The sequence below is a fragment of the Maylandia zebra genome, linkage group LG23 (assembly GCF_041146795.1).
Source record: "Maylandia zebra isolate NMK-2024a linkage group LG23, Mzebra_GT3a, whole genome shotgun sequence".
Lineage (NCBI taxonomy): Eukaryota > Metazoa > Chordata > Actinopteri > Cichliformes > Cichlidae > Maylandia > Maylandia zebra.
The window spans coordinates 2,128,212-2,152,697 of NC_135188.1; the positions used below are offsets into that span (position 1 = coordinate 2,128,212).

Consider the following 24,486-nt stretch of genomic DNA (forward strand, 5'->3'; position numbering starts at 1 on the left):
TCACCCCAGGCAGCTGGGTTAACATTAGACTGTACCTCAATTATCAGAGGCACGCAACACCCGTCCAATCACCCAGCCATTCACACCCAGAGTATTAAGCAAAGCGAGAGCATTCACTCCAACGTACTTCCGTCTCCGCTAAAATTTATTTATTTACGTATATATCAATTAATCGTTCATAAAATTGGTATAACAAATAATAATTATACAAATCAGTACAAAATGTAAAACAGATAAAAAGCAGAAAAGAGAAGGAAACAAAATAAAGCAGTGCCTTTACTCAAGCATAAAACTGGAGTTAATTAGTTAAATTGACTTTTTTTAATTACAGTTTTTTTTTTTAAAATATGATCTGTTTGTTGAAATTTAAAATAAGACCAGATCCAAAAAACTATATGTAGGGCATTAAGTTTGTGTGGGGCAAAGGAGAACATAAATATGTTAACATAAATATAAACATGGATGTCACTAGATTGTCAATTAGCATGTAAAGGTTAAATATATTATATTTCTAGCACTATTGCTAAAGTTTGTTCGCGTGTTCTCATGCCACAGCTCACGCATTCTCTGTTATGACACTATTATCTCAGCAGTTTCAGGTTGGGTTTATCATTACACTGGCATACAGTTTTGAGCCATACCTGAATAGTGTTTAAGACACAGATATACGGTGTCATTTAGCGCTATAATAATAATATTAATAATAATAATATTAATAATAATAATAATAATAATAATAATAATAATAATAATAATAATGAGAAGAAGAAGGATTATTTTTAATCTCAGCGGGGGGGGGGTTAGTGCGCATGCGTGTAGCGATTGAGTGGAGAAGTTATGAAAATCTATATATATTAACAAGGATATCATATATATATAGAAATTATACACTGACCGCAGACTTTACATGGCGCACACGGAGTTCCTCGCTGAAAGCTCCCTGTTTGTAACCGTTTCGTGTCTTTCCGATCCAGTTCCGGTATGTGACCGTTAGCAGCAGTCGAGGGGGGGAACTATCTTGAGTTTCGGTGTCACCGCTCCGCTGCTGTTTGTCAGCACACTGTACTGTACCGGAGATGCCAAGATGGCTGCAAGCAACTATTTCGGCTTCACACATGGTGCCGGTCCGCAGTACAGGTAATTCATGTGACGTGGGTTGGTGTCAGCGAGCGCGTTGAGCCGCAGGTGTCAGCTGCCGAGGTGTATCGGCGGAGACACGGTCACCCGTGGGGTTTCGCTGCGTGGCAGCGCAGGGATACACGGCTAGCTTGACCCGCTTGGTTCGGTTAGCTAACATTAGCTGGCCGAGATCGCAGGCCAGCGCTTGCAGCTTGACATTAGGTGAACCACAGCGCTATACAGCTGCACCAGTTGGTTCGATGCTTCAACACTTTCTGTGCTGTAACATAATTAAACGGGGTCAGTAGAAAGAAGTGTTTTAGCCGGGTAACGAAACCGAGCTGGCTGCAGCTGTGACGGGTTAGATTTTGGCCGGCGTTTAGGATTAAAGAGGGCCAACTCTGATCTGACACCACTGACGGTCTTGTATCCCCAAACGTCATTCTCTGACTTCTCTGACATGCAGCCATACAGAGCAAAGAGGCCCTCGGAAAAGCAGCAGCAGCATTTGCATAATTTGGCTAAGTTTGCCTGCTTAATTTAGCCTTTGAATTTGACAGGTAATCAATTAGTGATGTGATGGAGCCATCATCCTGCGGTTAGTGAACTGTGAAGGTTTTCATGCCTTGTCTGTTGTGCTGCATTAAGCCAACAAACCTGACAAACCGGACTGCTTTCCTCTGCGGCCTCTTTGTGCCTTTTATACCTGTATTAAAATTCACCCCTGTCATTCTCTGCCACCAGCACTGATAAAATATGCAGTATTTAACCTTATGCTGCACACCACATCTGTGCTGATAAACTGGTTATAGGCAGGAGTTACCAGTTCACTATGCTCTTCATCACGTCAGGGCAGTGATCCAAACATCTACAGCACACTCACAGGCCGAGAGGAGTCTCCGAATATTTTGACCTGGATTTAGGGCAGCAGTGTCGTGCCCGACTAAAGACACCGAGTTGGGTTCCCAATCATTTTTGGGGAAATCTGTGGGAGCACATGGTGTGATGTTCTTTAAAGTTTTCTCTAAATTTCTGGCAGAAGTCGGTTGATTCAGACCATTTGACGTGCAGACATTTTTTAAAGTTTCACTAAATAAACTGAGCTTGCAGCAGTTTTCTTTTGGCTGTGTTGAAACCTGTTTGAAGGGCTGTCAGGAATTCCTCTGTCAAGAAACACACAGAGCTTTTGTTTTGTACTTTTAATTAAAATCGTGCTATAGATTTACACGTGTGCTCTTTTGTGACCTTACGAGCTGGACCAAATCCTGCTCTTCACAGATTTTAATCTGGCCCACCCGTTACTTTAGCTGCTTCATAATTTAGGTCGTAGCTGTGTGTCGTGAACCTTGCACCCATGCGAGACTAAATAGACAGGCGTGCTTCCACAGCTTGTGCAATCTAACAAGCTGACTAACAGCTGAATCTTTGCAGAGCCCACGGCGTGACCCTCCACACATTTGTGCTTGTGTGTGGTTTCAGTGCCAGCCCTGAAACAAACAAATGAAAGGCTGGGACTTTCTTACTTCCCAAGTCCTGGGAAGTTTTTTACACTTCTTTGTGCGTTCCCTCACAGTCATTCCGGTAGTTTCTGCAATCTCCCTCCAGGAGTTTGTTGACATCCCTATGTCCCTATGTCGAGTCCCTATGTTGCGACTATGATTACTATTCCTTATACTAAGGTGTTAATTGATATTCTCTCACTGATAAATAAAACAAACTGCAGTGAAACGTAGCTGGAGATGCACAGGAGAAATTGGCCATTGTTTGCACAGCATGTAGCTACATTTCCAGGGAAGTGCAGGTCGGGTTTGAGTGGAGCTTTGACTGCAGCGAAAGCAAAGTTTCCACTGACGTGGGAGATGGACTGTTTGCACAGAGAGTGCTGTGTATCTGTTTGCTGTATTTTCAAAGAATATAATTCACATGGCTGGTTTGAAGTTTGAACCCCAAACAAACAAAGATAAGGCGTGACAGACGGATGCGTGCAGCTGCAGCGCTGTGAGTCTTTTCCTAAACTAGTCGCATCGTTTGGAGCAGGAAAGGCTGGCTGTACTTTAGTGTACATCCAGTTTCTGTACTGCACAGTTAATCCGCCTCATGAATGTTTTTGCGTTATATGAAACCTTCTCCACAGGCTGCATAAGACTTGCAGACAAATCTGCAGAACAACATTAAAAATTCATTACTTTGCCTGGATTTATTTATAACATAAAAATATCAGTGAACTGTATAAATATGTCACTGTTGCTCAGGTCCTCTGTGTGACCATTAGTGACAATGAATGTGACACCTCTGCCTTTAAGGCATCATTTAATTTAAGCCCACTAATGTTCTCGTCCAGACTGACACTGAAGGCTGTCAGCTGGAGTCACTGATGTCATTGCCTATAATTACTGTGCCTTCAAAAACATGCAAACATGCTGAGCAGCCATGCATGTATTTTAAAGTGATTGGTAATGATACAGATTCAAGATTCTTTATTTGCCACATTCATAGTTATAGGAGTACAACATGCAGTGAAGTGGATCCTGACGCGCTCCTCGACTGTGCAAAAGGAGAGAAGGACATTATATACATTTAGTGAATATATACAGGAGGACATTATGTGCAGTAAGTAAATGAATTATGTACATTAAATGAATTAAATAAATAATTTTAAAAAATCTGGAAATTTACATTTGAAAATCTGAAAAATGTACATTGTGCAAGTGGGTGTTAAAGTGTCTAGAAGAGTCAGGCTGGGGTGTGTTAGAGGAGTAAGTGCTGTCTCAGTCACTTATGGATGCTGAGGGGGGGTGGGGGGCATGTTCTGGTTTAGGACCTGGATGGCTTGAGGATAGAAGCTCCTCCGGATGGCGCAGAACCTTCTGCCTGTTGCCGGGATGGGACGGGTCCTTCAATAGCTGAGCTGCTGTAGTTCAGCATCTCCTGGTGTAGGTGTCCTGAAGGGAGGGGAGAGCAGTCCTGCAGCAGTGTGCCGTACGGGTCACTCTCTGAAGAGCTTTTTGGTTCCCAAACCAGGATGCGATGCTCTGTGTGAGGATGCTCTCCACAGCACTTGCATAGAAAGTCCTGAGGATCACTGGAGAGATCCTGAACTTCCTCAGTTGTCGGAGGTGGTACAGGCACTGCCGAGCCTTTTTGGACTGGACCTGATGAGATAAGAGCTAAGAATCAATATCCATCCATCTTCATCCGCTTTATCCGAGGCCGAGTGGCGGGGGCAGCAGCCTAAGCAAAGAGGCCCAGACCTCCCTCTCCCCAGCCACCTCCTCCAGCTTATCCGGGGGAACACCAAGGCGTTCCCAGGCCAGCCGAGAGATATAATCTCTCCAGCGTGTCCTGGGTCTGCCCCGAGTCCTCCTCCCGGTGGGACATGCCCGAAAACCAACCCCAGGAGGCGCCCAGGAGGCATCCTTGTCAGATGCCTGAACCACCTCAGCTGGCTCCTTTCGATGTGGAGCAGCAGCTGCTCTACTCTGAGCCCCTCCCGGATGGCCGAACTTCTCACCCTATCTCTAAGGGAGAGGCCAGCCACCCTTCGGAGGAAGCTCATTTCTGCCGCTTGTATCCGCGATCTCGTTCTTTCGGTCACTACCCACAGCTCGTGGCCATAGGTGAGGGTAGGGACGTAGATCGACCGGTAAATTGAGAGCTTCGCTTTTACACTCAGCTCCCTCTTCACCACGACTTAATATCCATATGATGTCATAATACTAGAATCTGACCAATATTGGATTTTTAGTTACTAATATTTGATTTAAAAAGCTAAAATTGTCTTTTTTTTCTTTCTTTTTTTGAGGTGCACAGTAATAAACAGATTTTCATTAACAAGCACTTGTTTACTCTCTCTGTCGCTTCTCAGTCAGCTTCTTGTTTGTGGCCTCTCCAGATTCAGCAGAACAGCTGCACAGTGCCCTCTGGTGGACCAGCTGTGCAATGTCAGCACTCATAACAAGGTTGAAGGGTGTTTCCCCGGCTCCTCTTTTCTCATTTTCTAAAACACGATGCAGACATTGCAGCTCGGTCTACAGGGATGCATCACAATATCCGTGTTACTGCAAGAGAAACAATGAGCTAAAAAGGCAAAATGAATAAATAAATCATGAATTACATATTTATTCACCGCACTGGTTTCAGTGAGGGTGTGTATCATTATTCTTTGCTTTTCGTCAGGTGGCTTTTGAGTCTGTTAGCGCTCGGATTAGTTTGTTCACTGTAATCATCAATGAGAAGTATTCTGTAGTTACTTCTTAACTGTGTTTGATTATCATCTTTATTTCTGCTGTAATAAACGTTTCGGTTTAAATTCATCTCAGCGTTGTTGGTGCTGCACAGCGTGCTGACTCCAAAAACAAAAATGCAGTTTAGCATTTAAGCGGTGCCAAACGCAGTGAGGTGCATGCTTATGCATACATGTAAAGGCATGTATGTAAAGTAAACTGAGTAAAATTATCACCACTGTGGTCGTGACCGTGCTTTTTGCATATTATTAATGAGTCCTGCTGTTTCTTGGCTGCAGTTTAAATAACTAAGATAAGTGATAGCGGTTTTCTTTTTGCACCGGATGTTGATGTTAGTGACTCACCTCTGTGGTCTGTGCTTCAGCTAACAAGGATATTTTGGACTGAATACTTGGTTTGTCACGTTCCTGTGGTAAATACCTGACAGCGTGGGTGTGACAAGATATGTCAGAATGTTTTGAGTCATTTAAATGTCGCGTCTTCCTTTCTTCCCTCTCCCGTCCTGCAGTACCCAGCCTCCACCAGCTTACTCCCATCCCTCCACAGCGAGTTACAGCGTCCAGCAGGCTCCGGCTGTGGCTCACGCTGTGACCGCCTCATACTCTCCAGCTCCGGTCCAGGCCGCCCGGCCTGTGGTCTCGGCCCCTTACCCGGCCTACCAAAGCCACCAGGCGCCCCCGGACTACACCTACAGACAGCCCGATCCCCCGCAGCCAACCACTACCCCACAGACGTACCAGGTATACTCAGACACGGTCAGTTTCTTTGCGCTTCTCTTATGATTTCTGCTCTTCTGTTTCATTTTGCATGCCGGATTTTTGCAAAGCAGGTTTTGTTTTGAGGAATTTTAGAATTCAGATGATTTAACCTGAGAGAGAATCTGTGCACGATTAAATTGTCTGCATTGCTCAAGTTTTAATATGTGTGGGTTGGATGCTCTCTTGTGAACACCAGCAGGACAACTACAATTACGGGCGTCCTGCTGCAGTGACTACCTATGACAATAAACAGTACTACCAGACGAGTATAGCAACGGCTCAAAGGACGCCTACAGAGAGTTACTACCAGACTGGTGAGTCTTTTTCATTCCCAGTGTCCAAACAGTGTAAAATGAGTTGATTTCTGCTTCTTATGGACAATAATATTAGGTTGGTGCATGTAAACCAGCTGATTTCATTTTAAACCATCTTTGCCTTCCCTGCAGGGAACCTGTGATTATTTTTCTTTGCTATGATTTCTCACTTTTTCAACTCTATTCATCGTCTGGGAGAACTTTTCATGACACATAGCCTGTTACGTTCTCCACGATTAAAAAGGTTCAGCGTGGAAGTTTAACCTCATTTGGTTTCAGTGAATAAAGAAACAAAGATCTGTGAATAAAAGAAAAGACTGACTGGTACAGGAAGTTGACCAGTGTGGTCATTTTTTTTAATATAGCATGTTGTGTCCAAGAAACACGAGTCAGGCTGTGATCTAACGTAGCTCTTGATGCCCTTGTTACAGTTTTCCTTTTAAATAAGACGTCGATATCAGTCACAGTTTCTCAGTTTGGAAGAATAAAGTCCAGCAGCTGAGCGAGTTCTGCTTCTTCTTTGGTTCGATTTTCGGTGCAGCGGCTCGATTGGGAGCAGCGTCCTGTGACTCATCAGTGATACTTTAGTCTAGAAATGTCACGAGCCTTTAGACTTTTGATGACTGCTGGATGCTGCTGTGGTGGTGCAGCTGTTATTGATCGTATGAACAGCATCTTCGGATCCCTACAAGCTGTTTTTCCTTCTATAAATGTCCTTCAAAACCAGATAGCAGCTTTCGATGGCTCACATACATCCCCTGAGCTCCTTCGAGTTGCCGATAACCTCGGCAGCTTTATTGTCTTTATTTTGTTCCTTGTCCCTGGAAATCATTGAAGCAGAAATGTATTGATTGACTCTTTGTGAGCGTGGCACAGAGATGAAACGCCGGATGTGATGCAGAACAATGCCTTATGCCCGATAAGTGCCTAAAACGTCTGCACTGTTCTCTGTGTGCACGTCTCTGCCACTCATTTGTTAGTGAAATGAAGATCCTGTCTGCTCTGCCAGAAACTCTCTTGAACACGAACTCTATGACTCATATCCTTCAGCTCTCTCTGTCCTTCCTCTCCACCTGTGCTGCTGCTCCTCTGTTTTCCTTCACCCCTCAATTCTGTCGCATTTTTCTGTATCAGTAGGAGTGAAGAGTGCTTACAGTCCAGCCACCTCCACTGTGTACAACCAGCCGCCTCCCCCCCAGAGGCAGGTGACAGCACTGAAACCCCTCGCCCCCTCCAGCTCTGTGTCTACCAGCTACAACATCTACCCAGTGTCCACGAGCGTCCAGCAGCCTCTAACGCCAGTTTCGTCGTACACGCTCGGCTCCTCGTTCAGCTCCAGCGTCGCAGCCACCTCCTACTCAGGTGACGTCAACATCGGTTTATAGACGCGCTTTAAAGCTGCTAACATTTCAGCCAACTTGTTGTTATGTCTTTTTATGTGTTTTTGTTACAGGTAGAACTGAACAACGATAAGCTATCGGCTAAAGCTAGAAAACCTGTTTAATTAGCTGCACGTTTAACTGTGACTGCACACAGGCTCGTGCTAATTCGTGCTGAGTTACATACAATCTGATATTACTCATCAAAGCTGAAGCTCAGACATGTTGGATGTGGAAAACAAGAAGCGAGGTAGAAGCTAATGTAGCTGACAGGGAAACACGGTAAATGTTACACAGATTATTCAAATGAAAGCAAACTCAGACTAAATGATTTTACAGTGAATAAATTTTTGCCTTTCATTGGTGGATGATGTGTTACATCACTGACATCTGTAAAGCTGAAGCTCAGATGTGAAAGCAGAGTGGATGAAACTGAATGCAGCTTATTTCCTGAATGACTGCTGACTGTTTGACCCATATCCTGCTTGCTTTCGTGTCCCTCTCTCTGCTCTCTCACCCCTCAGGCATTAGCTACTCTGGTTATGATTCAGTCGGCTACACCTCGGCATCCACCCCCACCTATTATCAGCCGCCCCAGCAGACTCTGTCCCAGCCGCAGCCGCAGCCGTCACAGCAACCTCAGCAGCCGCAGCAGCCGCAGCAGCCGCAGGCCCCCGTTCAGCCGCCACCCAAGCAGCTGACCAGCTCGTCCTGGAGTAACTCGGGCAGCAACATGGTGACCGCTCCGACTGGAAACGCCTACAAAAAGCCCACGTTTCACCAGAGCAAGCTGCAGAAGCCCAAAGGGCCTCCCAAGCAGCCGCAGCTTCATTACTGTGACATTTGCAAGATCAGCTGTGCAGGCCCTCAGGTAGGCCATCAGAAATGAGGAAAACATGTTTAATTTTGTGTTTCTGAAGCTTCCCTGATGTGTTTTCAGTATTTTCGACACGTTATCTGCGGCGGCCGCACGGCTCTATTAGATGAGTTATTGCTGCTGTTGTCGTGAATATTTTGCTGCCTTCTTATAAAGGACCTTGAAGCTAGTAACAGATGTCCTCCTGCTACTCTGGAAGTCTGCAGTGAGCTGGAGCGCCAGTAGGGCCAGTAGAGAATATGTTCCTGTCCCAGTGTTCAAGCTTACGGAGGCTGCTGAGCAGTGAAGTTGTGTAGTAGTAACACAGCGCCAAATAGGAGCACCTTATTACCGTATTTCCCGGACTACAAAGCGCACCCGAATATTAGCCGCACAAGCTAAAATCAGGGGAAAATCCTGTTTTGTACATACATTAGCCGCACCTGACTAAAAGCCGCAGGTGTTTCAATGTTGACTCATCATATGTAAGAGAATATGCACAAAGCGAATCAGGAAAGAGATGGCTGTTTGGAGACACACCCCTTTTATTAATATTTTGAAAAACAAGTTATGGGTACATATTTGCATAACTTTTTAGGTATATGTACAAGTAGCGGTAATTACAAGTACGAAACATGTACTGTGCTTCATAAATGAGTAACAAATGTAGTACATAACAATAACCTACAGCACACCAGAAAAATAGATTCGGACTACCTTTTAGGCTCAGGTGCAGCGACACGGCTTTAACAAGAAGAAAAGTCAGTCACTCACCATCTTTCTCTTCTTCCTGCACTAAAACCACCAAAGTCCTCTCCTCCAGTGTCGGAAACGAACAGGCTCAGGGTGGCTTCGTCATCCACTCTCAGCTTCTCTCCTTCGTTGTCACTTTCAAAACCAAACAAATCCTCGTTGTCAGTGTCAGAGTCGAACACCCTCTGAAGGGCCGTGGCGGTGTCCTCCTCTCCATCATGCAGCAGTCCAGCCCTTCGAAACCCGTTGGTGATCGTGGATGTTTTCACACTTTTCCACGCTGTCAGATTCCACCGGTGGAGTTGAGCATAACTTGCTTTTCGCAAGTTTATTGCCGCTCGTCATCCAGGCCTCCCGCTGAACGCGTAGCGCTACTTTGAAGTTTGTTTTTCGCGCTACTTCGTACGGCACTACGTTGCCTGGCGGATGGACATGTGACCAACATACCACTCTTGAACCCCGATCCTTCCGCCAGGCAACGTAGTGCCGTACAACAGCGGAACAAACAAAACAAATCATCTTACGATATGACAAAAATCACGGACAATCCATAGAAAAGCCGCACCTGACTAAAAGCTTCAAGGCTTGTGCAAAAAGTAGCGGCTTATAGCCCGACAATTACGGTAATTCTAATTTATATAATGCCTTGTATTAAATCACTAAAATACAAGCAAAAAAAGACGTTAGAATATTAGCGTTTGCTTCAAAGGTGTATATCAATGAAAGCGTCCACGACTGTTTTAGATGCTTCGTGTTGTTGACTGGCTTCATCTTTATTTACTGCATTAGACGTACCGGGAGCATCTGGAGGGCCAGAAGCACAAGAAAAAGGAAGCAGCCCTAAAGTCTGGAGGGCAGACGGGGCCCAGCAACGGCCCCAGAGGGGTCCAGACGCAGTTACGCTGTGAGTTATGTGACGTCTCCTGCACAGGAGTGGATGCTTATGCTGCTCATATCCGTGGGTCCAAACATCAGAAGGTACGCATCCCTGTGGGGCTTTTCTCCCCATCTTTCTGTCTGTCCATATTTGCTGTTATTAAAGGAATAAAATAAGCAGCTGACATGCTTTCAGTAGTGATCGTGACTGTGGCGTACACATGTGATGTTCCACTTGACCTGCCAAGTCCTGGAACAAAACCTCCCAGAGGGATTTGGGGTGGGATTAAGTATCAGCAGCCTTAAATGGGTCTGTCTCCTTGTGTCTGTCTTTGTCGACCTCGGAAAGGTGGTGAAACTTCACACCAAGCTGGGGAAACCTATACCTTCCACTGAGCCAGTGTTAGTGAATTCTACTCCAGTTGTCACAACCACGACAGCCGGGAAGCCTTCAGTCCCCTCCTCCTCCTCCTCCTTGTCCTCCTCCACTTCTGCATCGACCACTGCAACTCCTGCTGCAGCTCCCAAACCGGTGGCTGCAAACAGCACGGCTAAAACAGCAACACCAGTCAAGAAGCCCCCGCCTTCCAGAATAACTGTCATTTGTAAGTTTGTTCAGCTGTTATAAAATGTTGGATCTTTAATATTCAGTGTTCACTAATTCAGATGAACAGTGCACACTTACCTTAAGAATGATAATAATAACAACAACCATAATAAAAATAATTCAAAGGAAAAACATTTGCTTTAGCAGGTTTGTCTGGTTTAAATCTATATTTATGTTTTGGGTGATTTCACAGATGATCTAAGTAGCGCCTCTTCATCGACAGCATATCTGATCCATCTTTATTACTTTAACACCCCAGCACAGGACCAACGAGCTCTACAGGAAATACGTTAAGACCGACAGAATAAAACAAAACAGTAAAAAATAAAACTAGTGCTGCACGCCGTCAACGAGCTAACCGTGCTAAGGCGTTGACGCCGTGCAGCCCCACGCATGGGGCGATCCGCGCTAACTCGCTAACGGAGATTTGCCGCTTTAATGCAGTTATGGTGTTAACGTCATTTTAACGAGATTAACGCTGACGGCATTAAATAAAACACATAATACATAAAAATTAAAACAGCGCTTTATTTACAAATAAGATAAAATCAACTAAAATAAAACTAGAACTAAAAACCAACATCGCACCAGGAGCCATAGGTCAGGGTGGTCTCCTCTCTGCAGGCAGATCGTACCAGCGTAAACAAAATAAACTGAAATGCAATTTCACACTGAACACGTTTGCAGTGCAGCTGCAACTGTAGTGTTTAGTTTCTATAAATCAGTAAAATGAAGTGCAGTCTATTCATGCAGCTGTGGGGACTATTTGTTTTAAGCAACTTGACTTAGACGGCGCACAGCGCTGCGCACATGACAAAGGCACGCTATGCAAACAATACGATGACTAGAACCTGTAAAAATAAACGATGAGAATAAAAACGATAAGATGAGGAAGATTTAACAGCTCTTTAACGGTTTGCAGAGAAATGTCACCTGCAAGGACAGAAAAGGATAATTCTGTGTTCTCTTTGTGGTTGCGTTAAATTAGTTCACATTGAACGATGTTTAGTGTTTATTAGTCAGTCGTGTATCTCTCCATAGCCGTTTCATTTAACGCTTGCTTCTTGGATATCCTTTCTTAGTAATTCCTGTAGTTGTGAAACTGTTGTTAAACTTGGGGATCAAACTGGAAGTAGAAGAGCTGCGTCTTCCATTAAACGAGCCTCGAGTATGCCTTCAGCGACCTCCTGAAAGTGTTAACATTTGCCCTGCTTCACAGCCAATAAGCCAGCCAGCACTGCAGCTGCAGCAGCAGCAGCGGCGCCGGTGGTGGTGGCTGCAGCCAAGGTCGAGGAGCCTGCGCAGCCGTCAGTCCAGAAGATGGAACCGCAGAGCGAGGATGAGGATGGAGACAGAGCTGGAGGCCAGGGAGACATCCAGCCAGTGGGACACGACTATGTAGAAGAGGTAGGCGGCAAAAGGGTTTGATGGCAGTCCAGTGACGGACGGCAGCTGTGAAATGCTGAGGTTATATTTACCAGCTTTATCCTGCCGGCAGTTTCCAGTCATCATGGGACACAGCAGCATTCGGGTTAACCAAGAGATCTCTAATATTAGTGAAGGTGATTGTTGTAGCAGTTATCAGGACTGACATGGAGCCTAATTGTGACAACATTACACGTCATTTCCCGTTGTTATGAGCTGCATTTATAAAGGTTTCATTACTGTTTCAAACTCATGCCAGTTCTCTTCGTTTTCAGGTTCGTAATGATGATGGAAAAGTGATTCGATTCCACTGTAAACTGTGCGAGTGCAGCTTCAATGACCCCAACGCGAAAGACATGCACCTGAAGGGAAGAAGGCACAGGCTGCAATACAAGGTAGAAATGAAGAGCATTGCTGAGCCAAAGCTGCATATTCTGGAACAGAGTTTGACAATCCTCACTGAAACCATGTGTCTGTTGTGAAGTAATAGCACACGCTTAAATGACAGTTTAGCTGTGATTCCCAACCAGCTCCGCTGAGATATGCCAGGGAATTTTCTTTATGGATGTTTTTGAGCACCAAATATGATGTGATGGATTCCGACTGAGCGAAACTGTAATCTAATCTTGTCAGCCACAAAGTAGCATACCCTGCTGTCTCTGCTATTATAACGGACCGTCGTTTACAAAGTGGACATGGGGTGGTGCTAAAGAGAGAGCGCTGAGGTATGAAATCAAATGAGGATCATTTTCAAATGTATTTGTATGAAATCTGGTTCTAAGCGGAGTCGTTCCATCTCAGCTGTCCAGAACCAAACGGAGGTTTAAGTCCGTTATGGAAACTTGAAATGGAAAGAAAAACGCTGTCGGGTAATCTGTGAAGAGACAGAGTAGAAGAGAACATGTTCATCACATGTTTTCTGTCCCTCTGTAGAAGAAAGTGAACCCGGAGCTTCCTGTGGAGATCAAACCCAGTAACCGGGCCAGGAAGCTGCAGGAGAGCAAGCTGAAGAAGCAGAAGCAGAAGGCGGTGCTGAAGCGGCAGAGAGATGACGAGCAGCGCTGGCACATGGAGATGAGGTCAGAGTCAGACGTTAGCCTGGGGGGGGCACGCGTACAGGTAAAACCAAAGAGGATGTGCCAAATTTGAGTAGCTGACTGGCAGATTTGCATGAATGCGTGGAAAAATGTAATTTTTTCATCTTATTTTTACACTCGTATTAAGTTTCTGATATCACTGACCCCCAGAGAAACGTTACAGTGAAATCAGACTTTTTCAGATTTCATCGTTTCACCCGATTAAAAAGTTCCCTGTTCACATTCTCAGGTTCACTTCAGCTGAATCTTAGGCGATGCTCTAGATTTTGGTGCAGGACTTTTTATAAGTCTGATGTATTATTAATGGCAGACAGAGCGTGCGCCTCTGTCCGCTGGAAAAAATTATTCTTGACGAATGGCATTCGAATCCTTTCCTCCTCCTGCAGGCGATATGAGGAGGACTTGTACTGGAGGAGAGTGGAGGAGGAGCAGATGTACTGGGGGGAGCAGAGACGCAGGATGGCACCTCCACCTCTGATGAGCCGCCCCGGGATGCCAGTGCCCCCTCTACTGGTGAGCATTGAAACAGCATCTTTCTTGTTCATCTGTTACCTGGAAAAACAACAACAACAAGAAAAACAAGATCTGATTCCACTTCCTCCTCCCGTCTCGCTTCAGTCTTGTGTGCGTCGTCCTGACTCGCTCGACGACCGCCACATCATGGCCAAGCACTCCACTATTTACCCAGTGGAAGAGGAGCTGCAGGCTGTTCAGAGGATCGTCTCCCACTCGGAGAGAGCCCTGAAACTGGTGTCAGACTCTCTGCTGGAGAAGGAAGCACTGACTGATGATGGTGCTGCTGAAGGAGGAGATGAAAAAGGGTAAAAACCTGGCAGATAATTCCCATTTATCCAGCATGTGATTTTTATTTATTTATTTATTTTACGTGCTGCGCGTTTCTAATAGTTCCCAAAGCAGAAGAACAGAAACAAATCAAAGCCTGTGTCTGTGTGTCTGCCTGGCAGGACCGAGAGCCCGGCCCGGCTGCTGAAAGGCGTGATGAGGGTGGGAATCCTGGCCAAAGGCTTGCTGCTTCGCGGAGACAGAAATGTGGAGCTCATCCTGCTGACTGCAAAGAAACCCACCATCTCATTACTGAAGAGCATCGCCAAGCAGCTGCCAAAGGAGCTGGCGGTAAGCAAATCTCACAAAAGACACGCTTTAGGCAACGGTTTCATCTTTCTGTGATGCGTGGGACTTTGATCCTGAGTTATTTTGACAGTTACTGTATGTGGGATTAAAAAGCAGAACAGAAATATTTCGATATGCAGTCGAGTTATCAGGCGCTGTGGATATTTTATTGTTTGTCATCACTGACTTATGACTTTAGTCATAAGGCCTGGACCCTGAGGTTTCACGGTTGTGCAAGAAAAAGACAGAAAACCGGAAGTTTTCACTTGTAATAGTTTTTGTTATACAAGAGGAAACGAGGTTTTAGCAACTCGAATACCAATCCCACTGCAGCTCATCAGGTACAGAGCAGGTGACTGTATGCACGTGTCCCCCAGAGCCAGAAAAAAGAGCAGTTTGTCATCCACACGTACAGTCGTGATAAGAGGAAAGTACACCCGGGCCGCGGTTATACTTGTCAGGACGTAATAAAAATCCTCGTGTCCTTAGAGGGATGAGCAACAAAGCGTGTCGTAGTGCATTGCGTGTTCGTCTGTTTAACAAAAATGAAATTAAAATGCAGAAGCAGAGTGTGGAAACATGTAGGACACCCTATGATTCAATCATTTCTGTATGACTGTCAGTCCTTTACGTCATTGTAGAGGCATTTTGGTTCACTCGTCTTTCCAGCATCGCTTCATCTCATTGAGGTTTGTGCACAGCTCTCTTAAGGCTAACGTCTGTGCACCTTCTCTTGTCGGTCATTCTGCTCTTTGGGTCACTGTCCTGTTGCACGACTCCAATATTTGGGCAAGCTTTGGCGGTCAGGCAGACGGCGCCAATCCAACACAGCCGACCGAGGTGCGGTCCAGTTAAAAGACTGTAATAAAATACAAAAAGACATCTTAACCAAGAAGGAAAGTAACAGTACCGTAAACAATATTAACACCCACACTCTCAGTTTGGGGACAGCAAGGAGGGACAGGACAGCTGATCTGAGAAACCTTTGTGGGGACGTATATCTGCCCTCATGGTTTCCTGGGTGCTGTGGCTGCGAAACAAGCCCAAATCATCAGCTGCGTTTAACAGCTGGTTTGAGGGGCTTTCGCTGATACGTTTGGTTTTCATCAAACACGGTGCTGTGCATTGTGGTCAAACGCCTCTGAGATAATTCGTTCCAAGTCATGTGGTTTCCTCAGACGCAGCGTTGCAAAAAGATTTTAGAGATAAGAGTCTCCTGGCAACCTGCACTCAGTCTTCTTATAATTATACTGACACAGACTTTAACATTTCACAAGCTGACTCAAGCCCGTAGAGTCTTGACGTATGAATGTATTCGAGCTCCTGGGAGGACTGTGATGACGCGTATGAATGCTTCATACTTGGCTAATTATTGTGAAAGCAGCGAGGGTGGAGTAAGATTTCCACGCACAGCTTCTGCATTTGGATAAATGTTTTGTTAAATAAATACTGACACTGAGTAATATGTGATGTCATTCTGAGATTGTGTTTAAATTAAGACCTAATGACCAGATTAAGTCCTGATAAGTGAAGCTGTATAAGCTAAAGAAAGTGTGCTTTTATTTTTAACGTGACTGCACGAAATTAAAAACGTCTTTGCAGCGAGAATTTAACGAATGTCGCGTTAAAGAGTAAAGCTTTCAATTCGTTCAATTTCAGAGACACAACTTTGTGGGGATACTGTGTGATTTGTGGCTTTGGGGGAGGTCCTTTCATGCTCACGGCCGAGCTGCCAGAGGCCGAGCGGGAAGACCAGTGTGCATTTTTAAATTGTTGCTGCTTTCAGAGTAACGTTCGCAAGACAGAGGAAACGAGGTTGCGATGTGTTGTAATTATTCACCATTTCTTCCTCCTGCTGTAGCTGCCACGAGTGTTTGACTGCAGGTGCTTTTCACTGATCTTTAGACTTACTGCCTGGTTATGACACCTGAACCCTACAGAGTGAGATGGGACTTTTCTTCCTTAGCAGCCCCTTTCTTTTAATAAGCATTATGGCTACAAAGTTACTGTCGATGAACAGCTTTTGAGCTAAATAAGGGAACTAAATTGTCTTGAAGGGGACAAAAAAGAAAGAAAGAAGTCGAGTTAAAATATTTCAGTCCGTCCCTGTATTACTGCCAAACAAGGCTATTCATTGTCCCTACGCCACTTCTCCTCTGTAGTGAGTAATCCCAAGTGTCCTTTTAACCGGCAGACTTTTTCTGAAGATCAGTATGAGGTGCAGGCTCACCCCGAGGAGGCGAACATCGTGATATTTTCAAGCAAGGAGCCCAAAATGCAGGTGACCATATCTCTCACCTCGCCGCTGATGAGGGAGGACCCTGCTGCTGAGAAGGACAAGCAGGCAGGAGGAAAAGCGGCTGAGAAAGGTTAGAGAAGCCAAAGCTTTCAGTACCAGACGACCAAATGTTGGCTATGTGTGTAATACACTTATATATAGAGACCCCGCCCCCTCCCTTTCCACCCAATAGCAGCCTGAATTTTTAGGCTTAAAAATTACACAAGAATTCATGTGGGACTTTTAACTAAGCCCACAGTCGAGATTTCTCCTTTTTTCTGTCTTTTCTCAGCCCCTGAAATAAGAATTAAATCACGCATTCATTTGTCCCACGCCTTTCATTTCCCCATTTTTTTATTTTTTATTTTTGCAGCTGCAATAGTCCCCAACTTCTTTATTTCTTTTCCACAACATGGGAACCAAAAGCCGGGCTCTCCGACCTTTCTGTGCCACTGAGCTGTGTGTTTATCCTGTGAACACATGCTCAGATAAAACCTTCAGGGAGCTGTCCAGATAATGCCCAAGGATGGAAACGGTTCAAATAAACGTTTACAAAAAGCCTCACGTATACACACCGGTGCAGTTCTGCTTCTCTCGCCGTCTTTGCGACGATACCACTGAGGGGATTTTGAGGTCCAGCGACTTCCCGTTCCCTCGCGTCTCATCCTTGCATCATCGTGTGGCATTATCGATGATACGGTGCTGGAGTGTCCTTTCGCCGCCTCACAATGATCGAGGAATTTTAAGCTGACATTAGCGAAGCGTTGCATTTATTTCCCCCCACAAAACAACAAAGTTGTCTAAGATCATTGTGTTGCAAACACTCCTCCACCCGCTCCAGTAAATGTCAGCATTGCAATGTGTTTTTTCACATTTGGAAAACATGTTAGAGATGTTTTCTGTGGCCGCTGTCTTTTGTTTTTTTGTTTGGGTTTGTTGATCAGTGCATCCGATTCTGTATCAGCAGACCTGGGCAAGCCGAAGGCTCGTCTGAAGCCACACTGGAGTACACATACCACTGAGAAGTTCACCCACTTTTATGAAGCTTCTCAGAGGAGGATCGCCCTCCTGTTCACTGACACTGAGCTCCCACTCTGAGAGCTGTGATAAATGTGGGTCTGTCTTTCGAGGTGGTATGCGAGTGTAGACTTCAAAATAAAAGTTGCTTGCTTTATGTTCTGCATTTGCCCTGTGAGAAAGCTAATCTCCTTTGTTGTTGCTACAGTTCTAGTGAACATGGAAGTGTGGAAAGCCCCAGTATTACTTCATTACAGCCATCAGTAACCTCATCTGGAGTGCTCTGGAGAAGACCACCATGTGTCATTTTTAGATGGCTAGTCTTAAAAATGTCCTCAAAATTTCTCCACCTTTTTTGTCCTTTTTCTTTCTTCACGATCTAAATCCACCACAGACACAGGCTCCGTCACTCCACAACTAATTACGTTCATCTTCTTGTTTTTGTTGTTGTTGTTGTTTGCTTATTGACGTTGATATTGTCCTAAAATATGAAGTGAAGTGACAGTCCTTACTTTTGTCCCTATGGCTGCTTGATTGCTTAGCTATAAAGACAATTAGGACAGATTAAAGGAAACCAAGCAGTGCGGAACCAAAGTTGAGACATTTGTTACAGAATGATAAACTTTCCAAACTAAAGTTTGAGTTAAAAAGTTCAAAAAGATATAATCAGACACTTTTTTTTAGTAACTTTTTGTTAGTCATCCAACGTCAAAGGCAAACAGGGGAAATCCAGCAGTCACAGCTCCGAGTCCATCATGGAAAACTTCTAAAAGTCTGGTGATCACTGGTGGGAGTGTGCTGCACTTTGACTGGATTTTGCTGTTTTTCACTTTGTGCCAGTTTCTCTCACTTCCTCAGTTTGGAAGATTGTTAATACTTATTAATATTACTGAATAATAAGACCGCTGTCTGATCAGGACTCGAAGAAAGACACAGATTTGTGTTTAAATATTTTCTTTTTCTTGTAATTGTAGCGAGACAGAATTACACTCACTGGCCACTTCATTAGGTACACCTTTTCTGCTGCTCAACGATACAAATATCTAATTAGCCAATCATATTTAGAAACTCAAGAACGGGGAAGACAGGTGACTTAAGTGACTTTTGAACAGGAAATGGTTTTACTGGTTTGGGCATTTCACAAAGTGTTGATCTGCTGGGATTCAGCAGTTCTCTGGGTTCTCAGAGAAATGGCCAGACTGCCTCGAGCTAACAGGAAGCCAACGCTAAATTTAAAAAAACAAACGAAAACCAAAACACGGTGTGCAGAAGAGCACCTCTCAGTGCACATTACGCCCCCACCCCATTAGGCTGGTGGTGTAATGGGGTAGGGGATATTTTGTGGGCGCACTTTGATTGCTGCTTTCAGCAGAACATGACAGCGAGTGCATGGTACTCAAATAACCTCCATAACCATCAGATTGCAGTAGAAGTAGGGCACCTTGAGGATGTGGTGCAAAGGGAGCCACCTCGTAAATGTGCACCTGATAATCTGCAGCAACTGTAGCAATGTTTCCAGCACATTAGTCAATCTATGCTATGAAGAGTCGCGGCTGAGCAAAAGGGGTCCAGCGCAGTACTGCTGAGGTATACCTAATAAAGTGGCATGAGTGTATGTGCAGGGGGAGGAAAACCAGCTTCGGTGGGCTTTGTAGCATACAGGTTTTTTTAATTCTCCATGCCTCAAAGTCCACCAGAGTTTCACCAAAGACAGCAGCACTCGGACTGTGAGCGTACACAAGTCGGCATTAAACTGAGCGGGAATTAGTCGTCATGTAAAAAGCATCCTTTGGATTTCCTCCTGGTTTACACGTGCCTGTATTCTTATTCGATGCCTCCCTTCTCATTCATCTTTCCCCCTCATTCATTTTCTCATCCATCAACTTCAAACCAGAGAATTTAAGGACTGATGGAAATGTTTCTCCTTGTGAGGTACTCTCACTCTTACATCTCTGATCAGTGACTGTACGTCAAGAGATACAACACCTACACTTAGGTAGTGCAGTCAGTATGTGGGCTTTGCGCTGGTTTGGCTGTAAGTCATGAAGTCAGTACGTTATCTCCTACAGATGTGGCTGAGAAGGATCCTCCTGATCTCCTGAATAAGAAGAAATGCCTGGAATATCTAGCTGCTCTGCGCCATGCTAAATGGTTTCAGGTATGTGTGTGTGTACGTTCAGTTTCCCTTTAACTGTTCTGATAAGCTGTGCAGTTAAATGAAAGACACTTAAAGCAGCTTTTAGTGATTATGGCCGTGGTGAGTGTTTGAAATTAAGGCAGTTGGACTTATTTTTTGATTCGCGAAGAGATTTTCACGTGTCATCCGAGCGGCTCCCGAGCGGTCCCCTCTGAGAGTCGTTGATCCACAGTTAATCATGTGAGTCGTCACATGATGAGCCGGTGCATGAAACAAAGTCTGGGTCATTTCCGGTTGCGGCGGTCAAGGTGTGTGAGACGTTTCCCCACGCTGTTTGTAAGCTGCTGAGGTCACATGAGCGGAGCTACGAGCCGGGATTGAATCGCCTGTTTTTGTTTTCAAGCACGCGAGGCTGCCACCCAGGCTTTTCCCATGACATGCCGTTATCTCTGAGCTATGTTCATAAAGGTGCTGGTGAAACAGATTGTGAGATTTTGTTTCACCGGTGGTTTCTGGTAAGAGGAAGATGCTGCCAGCCCACTGGCTGCTCTCTCTGTGGTTTGTGCTGCTGTTTCGTTACTTCTCAGGTGCTTCACATCGCTCTGTGTTGTTCCTCTGCAGTGATAAGTGTTCTAGTTTCTGTTTCATCACAGGAGTAATTCTGTTTAATCAGATAACTTTACCATGATGAGACATTTTCTTGGTTTGACAGACTGTATCTTTGGGCAAAAGTCCCATCCTTCCTTTATCACAGCAGCTGTAGTTGCAGAAAGAAAAGAAAAACAAATGCAGGGTGCAGCGTCTGAGCACGCTCGGTGTCTGCGACAGATGAACAGGTACACTTGGTCCAGTATAAGAAGGGAAGGTGATTCTCTACAAACGGCTGCAAGAGGCTGTTGTTGCGATTCAGAGCTTTACCGAGATAACTGAACTGTAATGGAAGCATTCAGACGTACAATGCTCAGAAATTGCAGAAAACCCATAAGCCACACCTCAGACTCTGCAGGCCTCACTCAGCATGTGAGACGTTAACGTTCATGACCGTACAGTTAGAAAAAGTGTGGTACGGCTTGTTTCGAGAACATTTCTTCTCTGCAGAGAGAACACGAGCTTAGCTTTGCAGCGTTGCAGACCAGCGAACATCGAGATACGTTGCACCAAAAATTCCCACGCAGCAGACTTACAAAGTCATACAGAAAGCCACCACTTCTATTTATTGAAGCTAAATATGTTTCTACAATCTACTGAGTCATTGCTTTTAGTTTTTTTTGTTAAATAAGTGATGACTGTGCAATATGTCGCGTTGTTGTCCATCTCAGGTTGCATGTAAATAATTTAGAAGCTGATATTTTTATTATATCCTCAGACATCCTTTTGAACATGACTGCATAGGCTTTTTTGTCTGCTTTGTTTCTGGAGGCTCGTGCCAACGGTCTGCAGTCCTGTGTGATCATCATTCGGGTGTTGAGAGATTTATGTCAGCGGGTTCCCACCTGGGGGAAGATCCCCTGCTGGGTAAGTGGCTTCGTTTATCCTGTTTTTGCTTATTGATGAGGTTTTCTCTCTTTCATTTGTCTTGTTGTTTGTCTGCTTGGTCGATCTACGAAGGAACATTATGCAAAGCATGCTGAGCATTCATAACTCGGTCAGACTCGATTGGACTGTGTGGGAGGCGATAGTTTCAAATGTCCTAAGCTGGTGTTTAATGGACAGGCAGTACGACAGTATACACGTGACATGTGATGTCTTCTTCCATTTGACTGTTTCTTCTTCCAGGCGATGGAGCTGCTGGTGGAGAAGGTTATCAGCAGTGCCACAGGCCCACTTAGTCCAGGGGAGGCAATGCGCAGAGTCCTGGAGTGCATCTCCACCGGCATCCTGCTGCCAGGTCACACACACACACGCGCTAAGGAAAGCAGTCGATGAATGCCACGTGCAGAACTTAGTCGCATTTGCTTCCCTTTGAGCTGCTACAAAATAGCGATTAACTCTCTTTCTCCTCCCTTCACTCAGATGGACCAGGTCTGATGGACCCCTGTGAGAAGGAGCCAACAGATGCTTTGGAAAGCATGGAACTTCAAGCGAGAGAGGACGTCACTGCCAGTGCACAGGTACCCACACACAGCTGTACACCTGAGACCATCATAGGCACTAACAAGTAGGGATGGGAATTTAGCGAACCCGATTCCAATATTGATTCAGTCCCTTCTCGTTGTCTTATCGCTCCGCTTTGAGAGTCACCGTTGCTAAGCAACATATCAAAAAGACGTTGCGTTCATCATTCATGCAGATTAACACAAATCCCTGTCCTAATGAGGACACACGTGTGACCTTTGTCTTAGCATTTAGGTGGGAAAACGTAAAGCAAAAATAAGAACCAGCACAAAGACGCTTTAATGCGATCGCCATGGCGATTCTACTTTAGCAACACCAACAGGTAGAAGCTGAGCTGCAGCCCGGGGTCGGCGTTCGCTCAGCTTTTACTCTGGGTTCTTGGCTAGCTTAGCGTTAGCATGCCGTCTGTGCAGATGCTTGCAAAGAGCCAACGTTGTGTGTGTTAGCAGTACGATGCAGTTGTTTCTGTCCTGGGTTCAGTTTGCCATTGTGCTGTCGTCCCTTTGTGCAGTAAAAATAAAAGTAATGTCCATATTTTTCTCCTCTGATGCGTCTGAAATCGACTGATTGTAGCACAACTGGAACCAGTGAGCAGGATTCACAGGCAGGCAGGCTAATAAGTCCAAGGAAGTAGAGTACTGGATTCCCATTCCTGCTCAGACTTCTCATGTTCAACCCCACTGCCATAAAGAACATTCAGGAAGTTGTTCATAACATCCTCTGTAAAACTAATAACTTCTCGTTCTGTGACAGGTGAACACACCTGTGTTTCTCTATTATACCTTCATGCTTTCTTATTGTGCATATTATATATTAATGCAATTTGCACGACTCTCACACAGTATCAGTCTCACTTTTTAAACGTAATTTTTACTCAATTTTCTGTTTTATCACTGTTAATTATGTATAAGCATCTCTCATAGTATGAGGCTCTTAGTAAGCACTTTAACTTTGTCTATCTATCGATTGTATCCTCTCTGTTCCCAGCATGCTCTGCGGCTGCTTGCTTTCCGTCAGATCCACAAGGTCCTGGGCATGGAGTCCCTGCCAGCATCCAAGGCCAGCGCACGTAACCGCAAGCGTCGACGGGATGTCAGCGAGACGGGCGAAGGCGAGGGGGAAGGCAAAAAAGACAAGAAGGAAGAGGCGGCGAGTGCTTGACCTCTGCCTCCGGAGCAGAGGCATTTACTAGTTTAGAGACTGGTAGAATGTCACAACATTAAACGTTCTTTCTTTTCTCGAAAAACAATCTTAACACGCAGCTATACACGTACAAATATAACTTTGACTCTACATGTTACACATCTACCCTTAAACTGTGGGGGATGAAGCTTCGGAAGGAGGGAAGGGACTGACGATTGGTTGCAATTCCTTCTGATTTCAGTGTGCGGAGTGAATAAAGGGAGTAAACTCCTTTTTTTACACGCAGTATACGAACCACCACTAATTTGTGTGCCGTTGTGTTGTTTGCTATGATGTTAAAGCCTCCAGTGCAGTTTAAACATCAGCACCTTAAACTTTATTTGCAGCTTTTCTCCGTGAAGAAAAAGCTGGACGCTGCTGCTCTTCGGGCGAGTTCAGTTTTATCATCCCGACTCTTGAATTAACACTGGTGCAGAATATTTGCTGCTGAAACTGGTTTCTAAGATTGTGAAAAGTGGGCAGGAAGCTTTGAAACTGTGAGGGAGGTCAGATAAGAGTGAGCGAGCACAGTACATGAAGTGATCTTTACTTTGCTTAAGGGTAACACACAAAAAAAATCCCCCTGTTTCCAAATAAGTCTAAAATAACCGGCCCACCAAAGGTGGCTTTCTCTGGTGATAGTTAATCTGCCTCTGAAGGGAGAAATCTTCCTTGGTGCAGTTCAGTAGCATGCTGAGGGACTGAAGCACTGTATGCAGCCATAATTGTATAATTTAAATAATATTACCTAGTAATCTTTTTTCTTCCAGAGTATGGTTAGAAGAAGAGAGAAAATGAGACTGAATACTTACTGAAATGACTAAATCGTTATAGTCCTTTTGACTTTCTTCCTTGTGCCTGCCTCATGTTATGTATTACTGATTAAGAGGAACAATTATGGGTTTTGTCTGGTTTGAATCTTGATGAGCGGTATGTCACAGAGACAAAGGAGCCGACGTTTTACGCACCTCTGGCTCAGAGTTGATGCGCATTTTTAGTTTTATCTTCATTTACCAACAGCATCACAGTATGCTACTTGCTTATTTTATTTCCGAGGGATGCTGCGGTCTGTTTTTTGTATTGTTGAAACGGGAAGCGTGAACCTCTCTGTCCTATTATTTGAATGTCTTTGTAGTGTTGCCTAAAGTTGAGGGGAGATACTAAAAATAAAGAGGAAAAAAACACTCTTCGGGCTTTT

At 44.8% G+C, this 24,486-nt stretch overlaps 1 protein-coding gene across 5 annotated transcripts; it reads left to right on the forward strand.

Moving 5' to 3' along the window:
- The first annotated feature begins 987 nt into the window (after positions 1 to 987).
- On the forward strand, positions 988 to 24,472 carry zfr2 (zinc finger RNA binding protein 2). Of its 5 annotated transcripts, none has more exons than XM_014411680.4 (19): positions 988 to 1,137; positions 5,872 to 6,118; positions 6,318 to 6,435; positions 7,570 to 7,797; positions 8,339 to 8,685; positions 10,213 to 10,401; positions 10,649 to 10,904; positions 12,126 to 12,313; positions 12,607 to 12,726; positions 13,265 to 13,410; positions 13,815 to 13,941; positions 14,047 to 14,249; positions 14,394 to 14,562; positions 16,754 to 16,928; positions 19,924 to 20,012; positions 21,411 to 21,506; positions 21,768 to 21,879; positions 22,005 to 22,102; positions 23,094 to 24,472. In XM_014411680.4, the coding sequence occupies exons 1-19, from the start codon at positions 1,085 to 1,087 to the stop codon at positions 23,265 to 23,267; spliced, it is 3,135 nt and encodes a 1,044-aa protein (XP_014267166.2). In that variant the 5' UTR covers positions 988 to 1,084; the 3' UTR covers positions 23,268 to 24,472. The 5 variants fall into 5 exon arrangements, with proteins under 5 accessions (XP_014267166.2, XP_004555164.2, XP_004555165.2 ...); XM_004555107.5 differs by having other exon boundaries at positions 7,573 to 7,797; XM_004555108.5 differs by having other exon boundaries at positions 6,321 to 6,435.
- Positions 24,473 to 24,486: the final 14 nt, after the last annotated feature.

Coding starts and splice junctions, on each gene's coding strand:
- zfr2 (XM_014411680.4), top strand. CDS start 1,085: ATGGCTGCAAGCAACTATTTCGGCTTCACACATGGTGCCGGTCCGCAG. Junction 16,929..19,923: donor AGGAAAAGCGGCTGAGAAAG/GTTAGAGAAGCC, acceptor TATCTCCTACAG/ATGTGGCTGAGAAGGATCCT. Junction 22,103..23,093: donor ACGTCACTGCCAGTGCACAG/GTACCCACACAC, acceptor CTCTGTTCCCAG/CATGCTCTGCGGCTGCTTGC.